Source organism: Trichechus manatus, unplaced genomic scaffold, assembly GCF_000243295.1.
Source record: "Trichechus manatus latirostris isolate Lorelei unplaced genomic scaffold, TriManLat1.0 scaffold00085, whole genome shotgun sequence".
Lineage (NCBI taxonomy): Eukaryota > Metazoa > Chordata > Mammalia > Sirenia > Trichechidae > Trichechus > Trichechus manatus.
In genome coordinates this window covers 4369728-4392972 of record NW_004444021.1, presented here as the reverse complement: position 1 = coordinate 4392972, position 23245 = coordinate 4369728, and the positions used below count along the sequence as shown (strand labels likewise).

The 23245-nt window shown below is 35.6% G+C and overlaps 1 protein-coding gene across 1 annotated transcript in view; it reads left to right on the top strand.

Annotated features, from left to right (window-relative positions):
* The window catches only part of SEMA3E (semaphorin 3E), a 118645-nt gene extending 95815 nt beyond the window's left edge, over positions 1 to 22830 (top strand). Inside the window, exons 14-16 of the mRNA XM_023736043.1 lie at positions 5606 to 5673; positions 7234 to 7373; positions 22219 to 22830. Coding sequence (XP_023591811.1) covers positions 5606 to 5673; positions 7234 to 7373; positions 22219 to 22671 — 661 coding nt within the window. The 3' untranslated portion in view covers positions 22672 to 22830. The remainder of the gene's footprint in view (positions 1 to 5605; positions 5674 to 7233; positions 7374 to 22218) is intronic.
* Positions 22831 to 23245: the final 415 nt, after the last annotated feature.

Sequence of the window (23245 nt, the reverse complement as noted above, 5' to 3'; positions counted from 1 at the left end):
ATGGGGTTGTTAACCAATGTCATAAAACAGTATGTGCACTTACTGTTTAATGAGAAACTATTTGTTCTGTAAACCTTCATCTAAAGTACAATAAAAAAAATTGTTTTAAAAAATAGCAAAAACTACTTAGAACAGTTTAGTAAGCATATTTTTATTATTTCAGTCATAAGGGGAAAATCCATTCAATTCTTTTAAATATTACAGGGAAAAATGACCAAGAAAAACTATGTGCAGTTGTAAAGATTATAAATAGGTAGTAAGGAACAAGTATGTAAGACACTATCGTCCTTGGGATTTTTTTGTTTAAGTGCTAGTTTAAAGAGTTTTCTTTTTTATTCAACCATCTCAACAATGTGATGTCATGTTTTCTCCTGGAAAGTAGAGGAAACAGCAATTTTTACTATTCTCAGTTATTTAAATTATCAATTCCGAGTAGATGTTCAGAAATAGTATGTGAATCTTTTTATTTTTTTCTTATCCTTTCATGACTTGTTCCAGTCTTCCTGTAACTCTACAAGGTTGTCACAAACTAAATCATTGAGAATTTCACTCAGAACAACTTGAATCTATAATTTATTGGGCCTGTATAGGAAGAAAAGTGAGTAAAAGTAAAACACAACAAAATAACTCTTTTGAGTAGACAGGAGGTATATACTATTCACAAGTGGGGTAGAAAATGATTCAGAAAAAGAAACAGTTTTAAAGGAACCTACAATGATTTTTTTTTTAATTGGAGGAAGAAAAAACATACTCAGTTGGAATTCAAGGAACTTGTTCTCTGTTCTTTCAATAGCAGACAATACCAATGAAGTATCATTCTGAGAAAGAATACAGTCCTTTCAGTATCAGATGATTCAATTATGTCACTTTCTATGAGGAAAACGAATAAAATTGTACTGAATTTTCGATAGAACAACAGTGTAGTTATAGGGATGTGGAGAGTATGTATGAAGCCAACCACTGTCTTCTAATAGTGGATTTTTTGATAATCCACTGGCCAGTCCTTTCGTTAACGATGAATATTTGAAGATGTGACTAAGTATATGCTTTGTGTATATGTGTGTATAGAAAAAGTTATGCATGGATACTCCCACAAGTATACACCAAGAACAAGTATTATCAGCAAAGAAATCTAATTTTAAGTACTTCAACTTTCACAATGTAGCCTTATATTGAACTAAAATTAATATAAAGTTCAAACCCTGAAAACTTAATATTTGCCTGAAAATAAGTTCATTAATTATGGTATGCAGAGATGGAGCTGAACATGCAGTTGGGCTTCTATTTTTCTACCCAGGTTTGGATGAGTTACTGCCCTTCAGAAACTTTTGCTGCAATACATGAAATGAGTTTAGATAAATGTAAAATGTGGAAATGGCAAGCCACCACACACGAGGGATTCGAAGACTTAAAAGGAAAATAAATAAATAAACTCTAAAATACATCCTGCATTTGCCCCTTGTCCTTTCTACCAGCTGGTCTTCATTTATTTCATTTTGAAAGTGAATATTTTAACTCCTAGGCAAATGCATGACCTGTATAATTAATGAAACGTGTGATTTAATTCAACACAAATGAAAGACACTTAAAGACCTCCAAACTCCAATGTCTACAATCCAGGGAGGTCATTGCCATTTGTTAGAGAAAGTAAATCCCAAGATTCTTTGAACAGGAGATCTTGAGAGGAAGAAGGTATTTAAAGAGTAAGATGTTTCTTCACTAAAGTCTTAGGAAATTGTGCATAGTTTGGAGGGACATAAGAGGCAGAAATATTTTCACTCCTTATAGAATAAGCAATTATTTCCTTCTACTTATAAGGTGACCAAAACCAACAGAAAGAAAATACGGAACTACACACAATTTCCCTACTGAAAAGCTGTTTGTATTAATTTGTTTTTCTAACTATTTCACTTTGGGCTACTTTAACCCTTTTTAGATTCAAATTTCAACCACTTTAGTGTACTTGTTATTTGTATAGGTTCTTATCTCTGGTAGAACCTCATTAAAAATAAAACAAAACTTTATTAATTCAAACTTTTGTTAAGTTTGCCTGAACCGAATTGACATTACAGTGAGAATTTATAAAAAAGGATTTAATAAGTGGATAGTTAATGCTTTCAGAAGACAAGACAGAACTAAATAATTTTCTAACCGTTTTAAAGAAATGAACAAATTAATTGATTGTTGCACAAATATTTGATATCTGAAAACACTTCTGGAAGAAAATAGTAATATTATAATTTGGAGATAATTAAGCCAGTTACTGTACTATGTAGAAGAGGCATGAAGAAACAACCACAGCCCCTTGTCTATAAGAAATCAGAACCAAAAGTGAAGGATGGAATTGTAAATAATGATAGCAATAGCTCACTACTTAGCCCTTACTATGTATAAGTTACTAAACTAAGTGCAATACACATAATGCATTATTTAATCCTCAAAATAACTCAACCTTTGAGCTCAATATTAAAGGTAGAGTTTCAATATTAAAGAAGGAGATTCCAGTTAAAGAGAATTAATTGCCTGTTGAAAGGCATAGAATGTTCAGGAACAACTGTGCAACTCCATAGGTCCGAAGTGGAGTAGCAAGATCTGAGGGTGAAAAGGTAATTTTATCCAAAATAATAAAATGTCTTATTCTGTCATTATTATTAACAGTAATAATGGCCACAAGCCTTGCACCAAGTACTTACGGATAACAATGTTTTTTAATTAGGCATGCATGGTGATGATGAGTTTTAACAGCAATTTCCACAGCTAAATATTTCTTGGTACACGGTGTATCTTGTAAGCGTAGACCAACACAAGCTTGGTAATATGTTTAAAAGGGGTGGACGAAAAGAATTATTTGGAGGGAGTTAAATGAATGGGCAAGATTGTAGACAGGAAGGAGTGAAATGCTGGAGTCAGGAGCTGCGCTCATAAATGAATTAGTTCAGTTCAGTGACATGTAATGGAGATCTTTCAGTGGTGTAGAATTCTTTTGAACTATCACCCACCCCTGGAGAAGAACTTTTTGGATAAGTTCCAGCACATGAAGGGAAAATAGTTTGCTTTTATAGCAGATTATTTGTGCTGCAGACCTGACTAGAAGCAGAAATTCAAAACTGGTCATTAAAATAAATACTCTTCTGTTCATAGAGTGAAAATGAGTTAACATGGGAAAAATACTAATTCACAGCCCAAACCACTTGTTTAAAATGGTCTTCCAAAATACACTATCATTTATAGAACTAGGTCTTTTTCTTTCCCTTGCTCTTATATTTTATCTATTTCCAGTGTTCTCTGAAAAAGTTTATAAGAAGCAAGAGATATAATAAAAACATGTAATTTTGAAAATGAAAGGCAACTTTGATCAATCTTTTTCCAACTCTTGATCTTAATGCAGATTTTTTTTTAATGCCGAAGTAAAGGATGACTATATATGGATAGTGTAAAATGAACTGCAACCTTGCTGGAGGAGATATTTTATTTCTTTTAAAATGCATACTTCTAATTTAAACAAAAATATTGCATGTTTAACTTATTGTTTACATGTTTATCTCAGAACTTGACAATTCTAGAATTATCTGACTTCAGTTCACTTTATTGTAACATCAGTTGACTAGTAAACTTTACATGGCAGCATCCTTGCAAAGAGGAAGCTATTTTCCATTTCACTAATTTCATTCCTGCTCCATTATTCATTATTGCATAATAGGCTTTAGATTCTCAGTACCAAAGCAATTACTCAGCATAGCGAGGAACTGACAACAGCAATTTAATTCTTATCTAGATACGTTATCATCTATACAAAGCTGTACATTCTAATGTAAAATCGTATAGGAACATAAAACCCGCTACTTTTACTTGTTATTTTTCTTTCCACAAATTCTAATTTTCAATCTAGCTAATAGAATGATTCATGTGACAATGTTACTATTAATTTTGCGAAGTCAGGTCTTTAGATAAAGTTTCCTAGTCGGCAATCTCTATATTAAAAATAAATAAATAAAACAAAACCTACTCTTGCACCTAGGTCATAATCCTAAAAATGTGATTGAGAGCGGGCATCTGCCTTAGCTTTCAATATAAGGAAATATTTAAACAATTGTTGGCTAAGATAAGATCTGAACTCACACGTGAGAAAGCACTCCATCTCTTGAGATAACATTTCATTATCATTATTTGGACGCAACAAGGAAAACCTATATCAAAAAAATTTGAGATGAATAGATTTCAGGTGTCATTTGGGCCAACCTCATTTTACAAAGGAGGATGCAAGAACCAGAAAAGGAAAGAGATTTGCTAAGATCATACAGCGTGTGGGTAATGGCACTGGGATTTGAATCTGTGTCCCTTTCCTCAATTTTTCAGCTAGAGAGCTTGGATATGATTAAAACTTGTTGCCACCCAGTCCATTCTGACTCATAGCGACCCTATAGGATAGAGTAGAACTGCCCTATAGGGTTTCCAAGGAGTGGCTGGTGTATCTGAACTGCCAACCTTTTGGTTAGTAGACGAGCTCTTTACCATGATTAAAATGACTCATTATTTTGTCATGTTGGAAGCCTGACTATCTCCTTCAAGGGTAAATCTCCTGCTTTACTTCTTAACTATTAGTAAACTGTTTTTCTCTCAACCTTGAGGAAATTCTATGAGAGAAACAATAGTATTTTCTGCCTTTATTTAGTACCTCTGTTTTTATCTCTAATTTGAATTAAGTGTGCCGAAGGTCTTTATTCAAGAATTCCAGTCCTCATAACAGTAATTCCCACTGTTGTTGAATTCCTCAAAAAGTCACTTACAAATTTATATGCATGATATAAATATATGATATATAGTTTAGAATTATTTTTTTCATGAATATAGAATATTGTATATTTCAATTATAGATCTAAAAAAACTTCTAAAATATATACATACACCTGGAAGGGAGTCTAATTTAAATAGGCAGGCAGACTGAGAGGAGAAAAACAACTAAGATTTCAGGAAGTATTTCTTGCCATTATATGCAAGACATTTATAAGCACTTGTAACACACCATCACATTGAGTATAGACATATTATTTCCAAATACTATATGTGAATAAGTAAGATAAGTATATCATTAGTTTACTTATTTTCATTAACCAGTATATTTGTGCTAATTGATCATGATGGCTGTAGAACAAAATATTTAAAGTACCTTTTTACATATGCACTTTATTATATATAAAAGTTTTATGACAGTTTTATTCAGGTAACCATTCTGCCTCAAATCTCACTGTTTTTATCTACACACCTCACTTACTACACAAGATACTCATTTTAAATCATACGACCTTCTTGTTGAACTAAATTTTTAACAAAATGTAAAAGGAACCTTCTTAAATTATCTTAAATCCAGAATTCAAATATATGTAACCATTTAAAGAACAGTTCTATATACCTATTAACCATTGAAGGACACTCATTGGAAATATAGGAAACTATGAACCCTGAATCTTACCCTTGTTTGGTGTGACTAATCAGTTTTTTCAGTAGCAGAACACTACTTGAATCTTTAATGCAGCTGGCTATGTTTTAAAATCTGGAAAATCGAAATCTGAACATCTCCTAAATGCATTTACTTTTATTTTTTTAGGCGGTTCCGCAGACAAGATGTTCGGCATGGAAATGCAGCTCAGCAATGCTTTGGACAGCAGTTTGTTGGTAATCCATAGAAAATCAATTACTATAGGTTAGAGTGTACATTACAGACAAACTGCAAGCTTCTCAAAAAGGGAGTCTTGTTTTCTTTGTGATTGATATATACGAGAACAATGTTACTGAAATGATTCTTTTTTTTCTTCCATGGAGTTAAAATATCATGGATTTGACATACAATTTTTTACGTAACTAGGAAAGTATGTTTTATATACCACCCCCAAGATTTAATATTATATCTCAAAACAGAAGAATCTTAGAATGAGTATGCTGTATTATGCTTTAGGGGGCTAATGCCACAGTGATGTGTGAGACTCATCTTTCCATCCCATACCTGGGAATTTCTACACCATGTTATATAACTTATGGAGATTTTTATCAAGAGTGATGTAACTTGTATCAAGTCACTTACTATACTTGGAGTAGTATAAGCCTATAGCTGGGGTTGGTGGTGCAGATGTGGGTATGAGATAAAGGGTTGTAGGCAGTTTGATAGGTAAAGGATAAGAGGAAATAGCTTTAGGCAAATGGAAGGAAGTCACAGAAGACAGAAAAACACAGTCCTGAATCTTCAGAGTATCATGGCAGTTGGTGAGCAGTCTGTGGTCAGAGTCACTGGGTTATCCAAGAAAAAACAGGAGGACGGGGCACTATGATGGCAAGTCCAGGGGTGATTATGCCCAGATCCAGAGGTAGTGGTCCAGCATTAGTTTGCTAGACCTCCGGCTGACTCAGGATTCAGTGGAGGACTCAAGCCTCTGGAGAATATTGGCAACAGAAATGCAGGATCTTTATCTCAGGGAATCTTTGGAGTCAGTTTTAAAGAAGAGGAGTCTGGCATGGGGAAAATAATCCGGATATCTAGTTATTGAGTCTGATGATGGTTAAGATAACAAAGAATGAATCCACTTGCTTTTATCACCCATTGCAGCTAAATGCACTTGCTTGTATGCAAATTTGTGTTCAAGTCCAGTAAGAGCCTTTCTGGCCCAAGAGATAAAGATTACAATCAAGAATATCTGGTTCACAAAGTCCTTGATTTGGTTTCATACTGTCTTCTTAATGCAGGGGCCCAACATCTGGATAAACGCAATCCCTTATCAAGATATTGGTCACACTTGTGTTTATGTCACATAAATACTGTATCACCTAGCTTTCCGATTTCTGCTTTTGTTTGTAACGTGAATTTGATCCTTTGCATTGGTCCACTCTTACAAGATGCACCCTTCTCCTCCCTGCTTTATCCATGGTCAATGGATATTGCCATTGATTTTCCATATTAACATTGATGTACCTTCATGTCCCTGACTATCCCATCCTTAGGTAGCCAAACTCCCAGTTACTTCTTCCTGGCCCATCCAATAGCCTGCCTACCTTCATGATGCCCGGATTTTGATATGCTAATCTTTCTAAATAACTCTAAAATCACCTTATCTAGAAATTACCATAATTAATCTTAAGTACTAAGAGTTACTCACTTTGCTACAAGGATCTGAATAGAAAATTCTTTAAAATTTACCAGTAAAATCCAAGTCTCTGCACTGATGTTAACATTTCATGTTGTAGGGGATGCTTTGGATAAGACTGAAGAGCGACTGGCCTATGGCATAGAGAACAATAGCACTTTGCTGGAATGTACCCCACGATCTTTACAAGCCAAAGTCATCTGGTTTGTACAGAAAAGACGTGAAACAAGAAAAGAGGAGGTAATTCATAGATGCATGTTCACACCATGCAGTCTTGCATATAATGTGTGATTAGTAAATATATAATTATTTGGGTGTTTAAAAATGAAAAGCTGTTGCACTAAACATGTTTCATTTAAAAACCAGGTTTATTTCTTATATCTGTTTTTATATACATACATATTATAAACATATATATATTTTATATGCAGATATAAATGCTCTATATATGTCAATAATTTGGATACTAGAAATTGTATTTTTATTCAGAAGGTACTTGTAGCTTCATAGTTTAGCGTGGCATTGTCAAAATGATAGGCTAAATATTGTGTTGCCCAAGGCAATAGCCCAGTGAAATAGCAAACTTAAACACCATTAACACATATATCATAGAAAAATGAATAATAGAATTAAAACAACAACAGTGGTGGCATTAAACTGGTTGTATGATAAAGCTTTTAAATCATCTATGAGACACTGACATGGGGGTTCTTGTCTACTGGAAACAAAGGAAAGGTATTAGTTCTTTTGGCTTTTAAAGTTTAGTGGTAGATATTATATTTCTGTAATCATCTAAGTGATGGGAGAGGAATGACTTGGGCTGCTTTTAGAGAGATGGAAGAATAGGCAGCATTTAAGGCACATGGACAGAGTGGTCTGGAGGCAGTTACTGGATAAAAGAATGAGATGATCTGAGGGAGCTAGTCGTATACAGAGAGCGGTCAAGGACGTGAAGCAGCTAGGGAGGGCAGATAAAGCATCATTGATGTTGATGTGGGTTTTGAACTCAGTTTTCACAAAAGTGGAATTATAAAACTAGCAAGTGGGTGAAAATACAGTTATATTAGATGGAGATAGAGACATGGTCTTTATAAAATAGAAAGTTGTGAGTTGAATAAGGGAAAGAAATTCTAGAGCCCAGACTTAGGGCACAAAGATCTAATTAGTGCATATAGACTAGAGAGCAAATGGATGGATGTCTCCACCTCATTTTGCATTGGAAACCAAACAAATGTGGAGCATTTGGCTTCTCATGTCTTTTGCTAGCTTACTGTCAAACTAAAAATCGAACATGTTTTTAGTTCAGTCACTCTGGGATATGATAAATTTGTAAATCCTAAATTCCTAAGATAGCTATTAGAGAGGAAGACACCTTGATTTAACAAAGACTACTAGAGATAAAATAAAAAATGTGATCAAGAATAAACATGTGTCCAAAAAATGTTGTAGCATACTGCAGTGAACTAAAATTATTGGTTTAATATTAACACATTTTCCATTTCACAAATCTGAGGTGAAGAGGCTTTTCAAATTCCATCATAACTCACTTGGCAGTGGAGGACGTGGGAATATTCCATAGTTCCTCCAGTTGAATGGCTTCAGAAGACAGAGAAATAATTCTTTCATCAGTGGTTTTATTCACTCAGTATGTTCTGTTTCTAATTTGGAACTCATTATAATCTTTCTCATTTGGAAATCTTTACCAAATCATTTTGACATGCCGCATCCATCAATGTTCAATTATAAGCTTCTTTCTCTATGGTTGATATAATCTACCTCTCCTTTCCCATATTTTTAGTCTCTATTTTCAAACTACACTAAAATTTCCCTGACTGATACATTTACTGACATTTAAAATTTCGAATTTATTCTGTGCATTAAAGGGCATGTCATAATCAGACAATACCTTGTTTCTCTAGACATAGCAATATATGTATTGATTTATGCACAATCTAAAACAAAAGTTGCTGACTTCATGAAAGGCGGAAAATGTATGCCGTGTACACAAAGCAGATGACTCTGCATATGAGCCCTGAGTTTTATTTAAAGGCTATTTTTTGTGTGTGTTTATTATAGTTACTATGAGACACAGAAGACAATCATTTTTTAATCAAATCTTGACCACTGAAAAGAATGCTTAAGTACACATAGTCCAATTCTTACCCATGGGAATGCTGTTAAGAGTATCCCTGACAATGGCTGTGAAGGCTTGTTGTGAACACTGCAAGTCACAAGAACTCATTAATTTGCAGTCAGATAACAGCCTTTTGTATATGGTCATATAGGTATCTTCCTTTTATTAAACTGAAATTTTTATCCTTGTACCTGCAAATCCAAACTCAATTCCCCAAAGTGACCCAGCAACCACATATTAATGTGGGTAAAGTTTTTGCTTGAATGAATCATTAGAAGCACTAAATAACTGAGTTACTAGAAAGCATCTAGAAACTGTGTTATCAAGAGTCTCTAAACTTTGAATTCTGCAATTCTCTCTAATATGCATATCATTGTCTCCTGTTCCTTAAATCAAACACAAGGAATACACACTCTCTTCATTTTATTTAATTCCATAAATGTTTACTGAAAGCCTATTTTTCTAGGTACTTCATAGTAATGTTGTTGTCAGGTGCCATCAAGTTGGTACCAATTCATAGCGACTCTGTTTACAACAGAAGAAGATTCTGTCTGGTCCTGAGCCATCCTTGCTATATTTGAGCTCATTGTTGCAACAACTGTGTCCATCCATCTCACTGAGGGTCTTCCTCTTTTTTGCTGACCCTCTGCTTTACCAACATGTTGTCCTCCTCTAGGGACTGGTCCCTCCTGATAACATGTCCAAAATACATGAGACGAAGTCTCGCCATCCTTGCTTCTAACGAGCATTCTGGCTGTACTTCTTCCAAGACAGATGTGTTCGTTCTCTGGCAGTCCATGGTATATTCAACATCTTCATTAACACTATAATTCAAAGGTATCAATTCTTCAATCTTCCTTGTTCATATGAGGTGATTGAAAATACCATGGCTTGGGTCAGGCACACATTTGTCCTCAAACTGGCACCTTTGCTTTTCAGTACTTTAAAGAGGTCTTTTTAGCAGATTTGCCCAATGCAATGCATCGTTTAATTTTTCGACTACTGCTTCCATGGGAGTTATGCTCATGCAGAACCTGTACATAGGCCAAGAGGCAGTTGTTCAAACAGAACAAGGGGATACTGCATGGTTTAAACTCAAGAAAGGTGTGTGTCAGGGTTGTATCCTTTCACCTACTCATTTAATCTGTATGCTGAGTAAATAATCCAAGAAGCTGGACTATATGAAGAAGAATGGGGCATCAGGACTGGAGGATGACTCATTAACAACCGGCGTTATGCAGATGACACGACCTTGCTTGCTGAAAGTGAAGAGTACTTGAAGCACTTACTGATGAAGATCAAAGACTGCAGCCTTCAGTATGGATTATACCTGAACATAAAGAAAACAAAAATCCTGGCAACTGGACCAATAAGCAACATCATGATAAATGGAGAAAATATTGAAGTTTTCAAGGATTTCATTTACTTGCATTCACAGTCAACACCCATGGAAGGTACTTCATAAGGGACCAGTTTCCCTTGACTTGATGACCTGGTTAATTATGATGTGCATCAGTTATTGTGATATTGTGAGGGAGAAAAAAAAAAAAAAGACTTAGCTATTCTTTAATGTGCACCTACCATACACCCAGGAACTATGACAGTTGCACTACCTTATTATTTCTAGATCTCACAGCAAGCATATTGAGTATAATTATTTTCATCTTGTAAATGTAGAAAATAAAACTCAGAAAGTCATCTGGTTTTCAAGGTTAATGATAGAGCCAAGATTTGAACTCAGGAGACCCCAGGACTGTGCTGCCTCACATTTATTCATTGTCTAAGTACCAAGGACTATGCTACTTTTTTTTTTTTTTAATAGATTATATCATTTTGTTCTAAAAACATTTTGGTTTATAGGTAACTGAGGCAGAATGTTTAATATCTCCCCTGGTTTCTCATAGCTAGTAAAGTAGAATTCAAATCCAGGTCTCTAAGATCTTTCTAGTAAACCACACCACCTTCTGAAGTCAGAATTCTAAATACAGTTTCAGATGTCCTGGGATATGGGACAAACAGAAAACTGTTCATAGAAGAAATTCTGGAATTCGATTTCTGAAAAACACTCCTAATGTCAATTTGATCCTTGTATATTTTCATTTTCCGTCAGGGTTTAGTGAAGCATGCTGTTGCAGCCTTCGTGACACGGTCACTACTCCTCATGTTTAGACATCTGAGAACCTGCCTATGATTAGAACAGCCCCTACTCTAAACGCTGATAGCATGAGTCATTGTTATATACTGTATTCCTTGTTTCAAATTGCCTTTTAAAGTTTCTACTCTATGACCTGTGGGTAGAAGAAGAGGGCTTCTATATCACACCAAGCATCTTCTATCATTTAACTCTATGTAGATATAAAACTCAAAGTTCTGTACCTCATTTTCTTAAGTTTTTAACTAAAGGTATATTCTATCCATTCATCTGAAACGTATTTATTAAGCACCTACTATGTCCTGCTTTCATAGAACTTACATTCTGGAGAACAGAGAAATACGATAATAAAAAGCTAAATAAGAACAGTACTTAATATGTCAGTTAATGATAGAAAAATACAGGAGATGTTACTTGCAGGGCGTACTGTACTGTTGCTGTCAAGTTGATTCCAACTCATAGCGACCCTATAGGACAGAGTAGATCTGCCCTGTAGAGTTTCCAAGTAGTGTCTGGTGGATTCGAACTGCCGACCTTTTGGTTAGCAGACATAGCTCTTAACCACTACACCACCAGGGTTTCCCTTCCAGGGACAGGTTGCAATTTAAAATGGGGTGGTCATGGAAGGTCTCGCTATAAAAAGATCACCAAGAAAAGTGACATTTGCAAAAACATCTGAAAGATGGGAGGGAATAAGTCATGTGACCATCTGGGAGAAGAACCTTCTGAGCAGAGAGAACAGCCAATGCAAAGGCCCTGAGGTAGTTGTGCAGCTGGTACAAAGGCCCTGAGGTAGTTGTGCACCTGACATATTCAAAGAACACCAGAGAGGAGGGCACTGTGGATGGAAGGGAATGAGTAATAACAAGACTAGTAGACTATGGTCAGAGAGGTAGAAAGCTGGCTCATGCAGGGCCTTGAAGTTCATCGTTAAGGGCTTTGGTTTGCTCTGAATTAAACAGAAAGCCATTGAACAGTTTTCAACAGAACAGTGACATGGTCAGCATTTGGTTTTTAAAAGATTGGCTATTGTATTAATAATATTATATTAAAAATATAGTGGAGATAAGTGTGGAAGCAGATATTCATTGAGGTGTCAGGGAGATTGAGGTATAAATCTAATGTTCAAACACACAAAATTAACCCTTAATGTGCTCTATACCTTCAAGGCTAAATGGCGTGCAATTGGCTGCCTCATACACATAGTAGCAATGTGATTTGTGTGTATAATCTACGGTTTTTATTGTGAAACCTGACAGCTGTTTAACATCTCAGACTGAATCCTTCTTCAACCTTCTGCTCTCTTCTATACTGTTTAAGTATCTGCAATTGTTGTTGTTCAATGCAATAAACATTCACTGGGAGCCTACTTTAATAGGTGGTGACTAAACCATAGTCCTAGCTCTTGTGTAGCTTGCAGTCTTGTGGTAAAGACAGAAATGTAAACAGTGACTTTTAATTTATTTTGTTCATTGTAAATACATTATAAGTTCTTTTGAAACCAAGGGAAAAGAAAACCATCCCAACCAAGAAGCTGGATACCGAGTTAGTGTGAAGGACAATAGGGAAAAGATTTGTGGCATTTCTGAAAGGATGAGTAGAAATTTACTATCAGAGAAAATGGCATAAGCATGTGTGATGGAGGTGAGAAACAATATGGTCTCTGTAGATTCATAGCAGGAAATGAGGATGGAAAGGTAGGCAGTGGCCAGATCAAGAATGTTTGTTGACCCTGACTTAAAGGCTTAAATGAAAATGCGTATACAAGTCAAGCCTTATTAAATGAGTATTATTGTGAAGAATATAGAGATATTCTGAAGAATATAGAGATGTTTTTTGAAAAATAAAAAAATATCTTTTCATGACTAGGTAAGACTTCATCCTATACTGGGCGCTAAAATTCCATTGCAAACCATTTTCAATACAACCAAACAATTCGAGCGATTTCTTGAAGTTCATTTTTTTGAACATTGTTCTTTTGGGCTTTGATAAAAAACAAACTCTATATCCCAAAGAAACTGAAAACAAGATTGGCTTCTGGGAATGAGCTGAATAAACATACATCATTCCCTTGGGATTTTGGGGAAACTTGGGGGCATTCCCAAAACATACAACGTTCTCCATGACTATGCCCAGAGTGGTGCAATGCAGGCAAGCAAGCCACCAGTCCATAAGACCAGCATTATAATTTAAAGATCCCATTGGAAAGCATGGAGACATTATTTTCCTCTTGATCTTTGTTGACCTCCCCTTTCGACTCCATTGTGGATTCTTTGTTTAAGGGAAAATATGTGTTTTGTGTCTTAAAAAAATGAAATACCTTACTCTAAAATAGCTAATTGCATGTAATGTATAGGATGCTTAAATAATGCTTACATGTGTATGTTTATTATAGAACATTCAAGAGAGAATGTAAGTTGATATCAATACTCCAAAATTTCAATTACACTTCACTCTTTCAATTCTTTTTTACTCTATGCCAAACGTCACTACTCAGTTCTGCCTTTGGACCACCTACTGAGTAGGAGAAATTCATCAAAGTCAATTAATACTGGTGAGAAATCTAAGAGACTGATGCCTGGTAAATTTATCAATCAGCAGCTCCTTCCACATAACTTAGGGTTGATTGATTCCATGCTGAATTTGTACAGTCTAAATAAAGGGTAATTGTATTGATGATTCAGTGCATTATGAAGGAGACAGCTTCTTTTTATAAAAACAAAACAAAGAAAAATGGAGTAAACAAATTAAACCTTTTAATATTGCAGTTATATCATCAAAACTAGGAGAATTAGGAAGAGCCCATCCTTATTCTGTTGTCGTGTTTGCTAGATGACTCATATTTTCCTGACCTGCACCAAAGCAAACCCATGACAGGAAGCCTAAGGGATCAATGACAGCCATAAGTTTACATTTTTGTCTTTATACGCATGTACTGAAAGTATTGGGCTTTGTTCCACATGAATATTATATCTTTGTTTGTTTTGTTTTTATAACATAAAGTGCATGAACTCTTTGCCTTATTTGAAACATCTGTTTAGTAGTTTTGATGTCTCTTTCAGTCTATTAAAATATAAAATGCCCATCTTTTGTAAAATAGCAACTCTTTACAACAGATAAATTTCAGAATTCTGATTTTGTAGTCCTGAAAAGCATATTTTTGTAATGTCATATATTCCAAACATTTTTAAATTCTGGGATAATTAACAGTATAGTCCATTAATTTCATTTTTATTCCTTCGCAATGGAATAAACAGTTCCTATTTTATTAATGGAAACCTTAATGGCATAGTGGTTACGAGCTACGGCTGCTAACCAAAAGGTCAACAGTTAATGGAAAATATAAAGGAACTTTGTGGTCCTAAGAATAGAAATAGATCTAGATGTTGAGATGGAACTCTCTATTAATTTTCCAAAGAATACTGAATTTCTCTGAAAATTAAACATACCTTCTTAGATCTTGAAAAGCTATGGGATCAGATATGGATCGATTATCTCATCATACTGAGACCACTCTGACTATGGGCACCTGATTAAACAAGGTAATATTGGTTATGCATCAGGTACATAATATATGAGATGCACAAAAATCCTACCTCCCCATGCTTTCCAATTTCTCTTGCTCTCGTGCAAATTATAGTTCATATAATCTAGATTATAAAAAAGTGTACATCTGTCTAAAGATATACCAGCAAAGAACTGTGTATCTAAAAAAGACCAAACCAAACCCATTGGCATCTAGTAGATTGTGACTCATGGCAACCCTACAGGACAGAGTAGAACCACCCCGTAGGGTTTCCAAGGAGCAGCTGGTGGATTCAAATTGCTAACCTCCTGGTGAGCAAGTGAGCTCTTAACCTTTGCACAACCAGGGCTCTCTCTCTCCCTAAGCCCCACATAGAATAACTTATATTGAGCTGCATTTGGAAATCTTGTCCTCACCCTGTTGTTGTTCTTAGGTGCTGTCGAGTTGGTTCCGGCTCATAGCAACCCTATGTACAACAGAACGAAACACTACCCGGTCCTGTGCCACCCGCATAATCATTGTTATGCTTGAGCTCATTATTGTAGCCACTATGTCAGTCTATCTTGCTGAGGGTCTCCTCTTTTTCGCTGACCCTCTACTTTACCAAACATGATGTCCTTCTCCAGGGACTGGTCCCTCCTGATAACATGTCCAAATTATGTGAGATGAAATCTTGCCATCCTTGCTTCTAATGAGCATTCTGGCTGGACTTCTTCCAAGACAGATTTGTGGTGTTCTTCTGGCAGTCCATGGTATACTCAGTATTCTTCACCAAAACACAAGGAAAATGAAATCCTTAACAGCATCAATATTTTCTCCATTTATCATAATGTCGCTTATTGGTCCAATTGTGAGGATTTTTGTTTTCTTTATGTTGAGGTGTAATCCATACTGAAGGCTGTGTCTTTGATCTTCATCAATAAGTGCTTCAAGTCCTCTTCACTTTCAGCAAGCAAGGTTGTGTCATCAGCATACTGCAGGTTGTTAATGAGTCTTCCTCCAACCCTGATGCTGCATTTTTCTCCATATAGTCCGGTTTCTCAGATTATTTTTCAGCATACAGATTGAATAAGTATGGTGAAAGGATACAACTCTGACACACACCTTTCCTGAGTTTAAACCATACAGTATCCCCTTATTTTGCTCAAACAACTGCCTCTTGGTCTATGTACAGCTTCCTCATGAGCACAGTTAAATGTTCTGGAATTCACATTCTTTGCAAAGGTATCCATACTTTGCTATGATTCACACAGTCGAATGCCTTTGCATAGTCAATAAAACACAGCTAAACATCTTTCTGTTATTCTCTGCTTTCAGCTATGATCCATCTGACATCAGGAATGATATCCCTTGTTCCTCACCCTACACTGAGAATATGGCGTTAAGAAACGTACTTATTGTGGTGGTGTTGTTAGCACATCTCCCTTTCATTTCATAAGAACACAGGAGAGATGTTTCAGGTCACAGTGCCAGGAAAAGTTGTACTCTCCTAAATAATAATTTTTTTTCCTTTATATTTTCGAGACATTTTGAATCTTAGAATTTATCACAGTTTCCTCTTTTCTTTGGTCACTAGACAATTTAGCCTTGAGTTTGTATCCAATTATGGTAGTTTCTGCACTATCTTATGGTATGCATTTCTGCGTTCAAACTTTTTAAACTCAACACTGTTTTTAAGGTTTATCTGTGTTGCTGTGTGTGTCTCTGTTTCATTGCTTCTGACTGCTACTTAGCATCCCATAGCATGCATCTTTGCTCTTAATTTATCCCCCAAGAGTGAACACCCAGAATGCCATTATCTCCCACAATCCCATCTTTAATGATCATCTCTGTGAATAACTCTATAGATCTGAGTGCAACTTCCTGGATTATTATCCAGCAGCATCCTTCATTTCTGTGATTTTTGTCAGCTTGCTCTCCAGAATTTCTGCACCATTTATACTCCCAAAGCAGTTCGTGTGGATTTCCATTACCATGCATCCTCACCAATATTTGGTATTGTCTAATTTTTCTAATTTTTGCCTTACTTCTGAGTATAAGGTGATATCTTGTTTTAAGTTGCATTTCTAAGATTACTACTAAGGCTGAATGTTAACTTGCATACTAATTAACCATTTGGGTTTCTCTTTTTCTGAAGTGCCTAATTATATATTTTCCCCATTTTCTTCTCTTTTATTTCTTTTTTTGCTCACTTGTAAGAGTATTTATTTCTTGAATTCAGATGTTTGAAATTTCTTCTTTGACATAGTTGGTGAATTTGAATATATAAGAAAAAATTCACTGTATGGTTTTGAGTTCTTATTTATATCTTTCTTCCCAACATTTTCTATGAGAAATAATTTTTGTTTTCTACATTTAGATCTTTAATTCATCTGAGCTATAAATACAACTGTATTCATTCTCCATATAGTGTCACAGGTTTCCTGAAACTAGCTATTAAGCAATTCATCCTGTCCCTACTGGGTTAACATCCCTATTACATATCATGCGCTTATTGAAAAGTGTTTTTAATAAAGACTTTTTTTATTTTTATGTTGTCATACTAGATATTTTTCCTCTAAGTCAACCAAATACTTTTTGTATATAAAGTGGGCCAGATAAACAAGCAAAGTAACGAATAAATATACACATTGTTGGTCTTTATTTCTTAACTAGCAAAACTGATTTCATTATTAAATATTGTATGACTTATACCAATTCAAGGCCTGTATCTGTCCCTTTCCTATGAAAAGTGTGGAACCATATGGCTGATACACACGGAAATCACTTCTTCCTGACCAGCTACCAGATGTGCAGGGTTCTTTGTTCAATTACTTTTCTTTTTTTTAAATTTGACATTATGAAACATACTGAATCAATCTTTATAGCTAAGAATATTAAAAACATTTTCTGTTAGAAATTCTGTAGTTATAAAGATTGCCTGTAAGAATAATTGATAGGAATGATGTATTATGTATCATCTTCTTGACCAAGGAAATCTGGTGTGCAGACGTAGAGAAAGCACAGCTGGATGAAAACAATTCTATAATCAAGATGTGATGTTTGAGGTACCCCTGTTAACGTAGAAAGATTAAATTGTGGAAGGACTTCAAATACAAATTTCCAAGTCATTTTTTATTTTTAGATATTCATAGTCCATGGAAGATACATTTAACTTTCAATGTGATTTAGTCTGCCATAGTATACAGCCCTCCAGACTGAGAGTTAAAACAGATTTTATTTCTGACTTTATAATGTGGATTTGCTATAACCAGGAAGGAAAACCAAAGTTCTGAGACAGACACTACTTCTAATATGTGCAAATGTAGACAATTCCCATTGTAATTGTCATGTTTCTACATCTTTGCACTGGTCTGGATTTTACATACTCATAATGCAGTGTTTCTCAAACTCAGCTTTCTGATTACAAAAGAAATACCTGCTTTTTATGCCAGTTTCGGAATAAAAAAAAAAAGCACCTCTAATTCCAGTGACCAAGGATTTGTACTAATTTCTTTTTTTTTCATGTTTGCTTCTTGTTTCGTTTTAAAACACTTTCCTTAAGTGCTTTCTATATGCCAGAAACCAGGCTAGGTGACTTTCATATGTATGTATACTTTTTATGTATGTATTATCTACTGTCTCAAGAGACAAATAGAGGAAGAACAAAGGTCATATTCTGTGAGGATGTTTGCGTGCAGATTCTTTTCAGGCGAAGGCAACGTCCTAGAATTGCTTTTCCTACACGTATGTATATTGGCTCTCTTTCCTCAGTTGCTAACTGCTACTGAAGTCTCATCTCCTCTCTATCCAAATCCTATTGGATTTACAGAGAAGTGAATAACTTGGTTATATCGTGATTGGTATATCCCATTGCCTTGCATATTTGTGCATTATGAACAAATTAATATGCTTTTATTTTTCACTGTATTCTGAGAATTCCACTCATTTTGGAATATTCATAAGAATTAGGCTATAGGCGTTTGGCCTTAAGAAACTTATGTGGTTAAAGAGATGAAACTTTCACGGAAAAATAATTATAAGAGGAATAGAAATATCACATTTGTGCTACAAATATGAATGCTATTGAGCTACAAAAGAAAACAAAAGACCTTTATGGGCTGGAGCTGTAAAGTCTTTATAAAGGAAGTGAAAGTTTAGCTACGTCTGGAAGGAATTTTTTAAAAAATGAATTGGTGCCCAGTGAGATGATGGGAAGTAGTTCACTAAGAAAAGGAAAGAAGGAATAAGACTAGAGGCCCAAAAGTGGGAAATAGGATGGCAATTCAGGGGACAGATAGCAGTGGGGGAGTTCTGAGGAGGAAGATTTGATTCTGTTGGTGCACTTGGCTATTAACTGAAAGGTTGGCATTTCAAGTCGATCCAGAGGCACCTCATGAGAAAGATCTGGTGGTCTACTTCCAAAAAATTAGCCATTGATAATTCTATGGAGCACATTTCTATTCTGACACACAGGGGTCACCATGAGTCAGAATTGACTCGACGTCCATTGGTTTTTTAATGTATGGCTTGTCCCCACCACCTGGCCCTTAAAAGTGAAAACTCTTCTTGGACTGCTAGCATGACATATATTAAAATGTTCATTAGTTTTACAATAATGAAACAAGAAATATATTCCTCATGCTTATAGTTTTTACTCAACTCTACTCAAAATAAATTTACAAATAAAATATTTAAAAAAATCTACAAATCATTAAAATGTTTAATGTGTCATTTTTTTTTCTGAAATAAGATATCTCCATGAATATGGGGTACAGACTGCGCGCGCGTGTGTGTGTATACATGTGCACACACACCCGTATAAAACTTCTGCCTATAGCACTATGTGCCATGAGATGACACTTTATTTAAATGACTTCAAAACTTTTTATGTATATTACTACATAGGGATGTTGTTTGGTTTTCATTTGGCTGGAACATATCATTAATATATTAAATCCATCTTCTCAGCAGCTGGAAACTATTAAAGCTTTGAAAGTGGTTCAAACTCTATGATAAACACAAATACTAATATTGAGGTTAGTATGGAGATCATGCCATATGCTCTTAAATATAGGTTATTAATTTATGTTGATTATCATTGAGAATAAGGAGCCCTGGTGACACAGTGGTTAAAGGAATCGACTGCTAATCAAAAGTCTGTGGTTTGAATCCACCAACCCCTCAGCAGGAGAAAGATATGACAGTCTGCTTCTGTAAAGATTTACAGCCTTGGAAACCCTGTGGGGCAGTTCTACTCATCCTGTAGGATACCTGTGAATCAGAATTGACTTAACGGCAGTGGGTGGAATCATGAAAATAAATAGTAAACTAAGAATTCGTTACAGAAAACTTATTGATCTCTAGAAATGTTTCCGTTCCCCAACCCTAGTTTGGAAACACTGCACTGAACTGTTCCAGAGTTTAGGCTGCTAACCGTCCTTTGGAAGCCCTATGGGGTAGTTCTACTCTGTCCTATAGGGTCACTATGAGTCAGAATCAACTCGACAGTGTTTTTGATTTTTTTTTTTTTTTGGTTTATCTGAATAATTGAGCCATTTTTATGGAAAGACACTGGATTGTAGATAATGAAGGACCATGTAAGTCCCAGTCAATGTTTTGTAATTAACAGGAAATGCAAAACAATAGGTTATGTAAGAGGCTGTGTCATAGGTCCATGTGTAAGAGGCCCCATCTACGGAAGTTGGTTGAAACAAGGAAATAGAAGAGTTATTCATGTGGAGACAAATGAAATGAGATCAGTGAAAGTTGGAGGATTGTGTCTTAGAAAGAACAAAATACCTGGAGAAGAAACCAAGAAGGAACCAAGAAGAAAACCAGGACAGAAAAGACGTTTCAGGAGGGAGGGTCATCAATGTCAAATGCAGACACAAATTCAAAAAAGTTGGACTCTATGCTTCAGAATCAATGTCATCAGTGGCATGGTGCCATCATAGTTATGATTCAGTAAATGGTGGCTTTATGGAGAAAGCAGTTAGTGGAAGAGAAGACTGCAGAGGCCTGGCGTGGAGACTTGCTGAAAATGAGCACAGTGACACAAGTCGTTGCCATTAAGAGTCACAGTTGGCTATGGAAGAAGCTAAGGATATAGTCTCAGAAAAACATATCAATAGATATAAGAATGTTTCCGTCTAGTGAGGATTGTTTTGGGGGTCTTCCTGATTTCCTGCTCGGCAACTTCTCAAATCAATGGCTATAGCATTCTACATTTCAAGGTGTGGTCCTGCCAGGTCAAGGGAAGCCTCAGAAAGCATTTTTTTGAACCTCTTTTATCTCCCCAAGCATGTAACCAGCAGCTGCAGAGAATTAATTACCTTAAATGGCGAAAGCTTGCCTTTTTGGGGCCTTGTAACTTAGAACTAACATTCCTATTTGACGTAAAATGTCTTACTCCACCACCAGTGCCATTTTGTCACATTCTCCACAAACTATATAAATGACCATTTTCACACATGATTGCATTGTAACTATGTATTGAGGCCTCATCTGTGGCCATGCCCAGTTTGATCAAGGCCAGGAAGAGTTGAGCCTGGAGGCCTGACCAGGGCCAACCACTGGGACAAAAACACAACTTGTAGCTAATGGCTTTTGCTTCTAAGATGGCTGTAGTTGTTTTCTCTATACTCCTTTTATACTGACAAAGATAAATATTGCTTTTCTTTTGTATTCTCATAGGGCAAGTGTTCCAGCATACTGTGAATTATTTTTATACCATTGTTATAAGGTCCTAGGCCACATGCAAACACATATAAGTTTGTTTCTAGCTATAAGAATGAATATAGAAAAAGTACCTGCTCTTCAGTACCTGCTATGTGATAAACCACATTGCCACTGAGTCAGTTTTATCGGGAAGGTGTAATAATCCCTGAACTAACGTGGCAGATGACACTTGCTCTGTCCATTCAAAAACAGATGTCAAAAACCAAATTCAAGAAATCTTCATTTCATTCTAACTTTGAGTGCTATACTGAAATGGATTTTTTTTCCTGATGATTCACTGAAATCATTAGGGAGAAAGTTCTCTCACTTTCTTATTAATAATATTGATATAAAATGACCTCGAACTTGTGCATCATAAGTTCAAGGACACACGGACACAGACACACACAGACCTTATTTAATTACTTAGCATCTTTGTGTATATGACTTGCAGGTTTGCATTATGTAAAAATGAAAATTATAACAGTTGAGATAGATAGTGAAAAGGGCTGTGTGTTAGTGTTTGGTTTCTTGTCTCTTTAATACTCCAATACCATTTACTTTCTTGTTGCAGGTGAAGACAGATGACAGAGTGGTTAAGATGGACCTTGGGTTACTCTTCCTAAGGATACGCAAAACAGATGCTGGGATCTATTTTTGTCAGACAATCGAGCACAGTTTTGTCCATACCGTCCGTAAAATCACCTTGGAAGTAGTGGAAGAGGAGAGAGTAGAGGAAATGTTTAACAAAGACTATGAGGAGGACGGGCCTCACAAGATGCCTTGTCCTGTCCAGAGCAGCATCCCACAGGGAGTAAAACCATGGTACAAGGAATTCTTGCAGCTGATTGGTTATAGCAACTTTCAGAGAGTGGAAGAGTACTGTGAAAAGGTATGGTGCACAGATAAGAAGAGGAAAAAGCTTAAAATGTCACCCTCCAAGTGGAAGTATGCCAACCCACAGGAAAAGAAGCTCCGTTCCAAACCTGAGCACTATCGCCTGCCCAGGCACACGCTGGACTCCTAATGGGGTGAAACCATCTACTGGCTTTTGAAGAATTTCTATTTGGAACTTTAAAAAGTTATGAGATATCATCTAACTTCTTTGCATTACTTAAAATAGGTTTCTGTAATACAGAAATGGCTGTAAATGTGTTATGGTAAATTATTCTACATATTCATTTGAATGGTAAGATATCACATAAAATTAATTTGTAAAACAAGTGTATTGCTTAAATGGTTTCATGTTATATTTATGAAAAAATTACCATAGCTGTAGTTTTGAGTACTTTGCCTGCTTTTCTATGGCTATTATTATTTTACACTTAGAAGAATTACAAATATTGGAACATTAAAAAAATAGAGAATTTCACATTCACAGAAAAAAATAGACACTTTTAGTGTTTCTGAACTTTTCCTTTCTACCATTATGTAAATTATGCAAAATATCAGATACTTTAACATTCTCATGTGAACTGTCTGTACTTTTTAGTAATTATTGTATTAGTGTCATCTAAGCCATGCGTTTTTACGAAGCGTGTTGTGATTGTTGTAAACCTGAGAGGAAAAATATGGTCACCCTGAGGTTTGTGCCCCTTCAT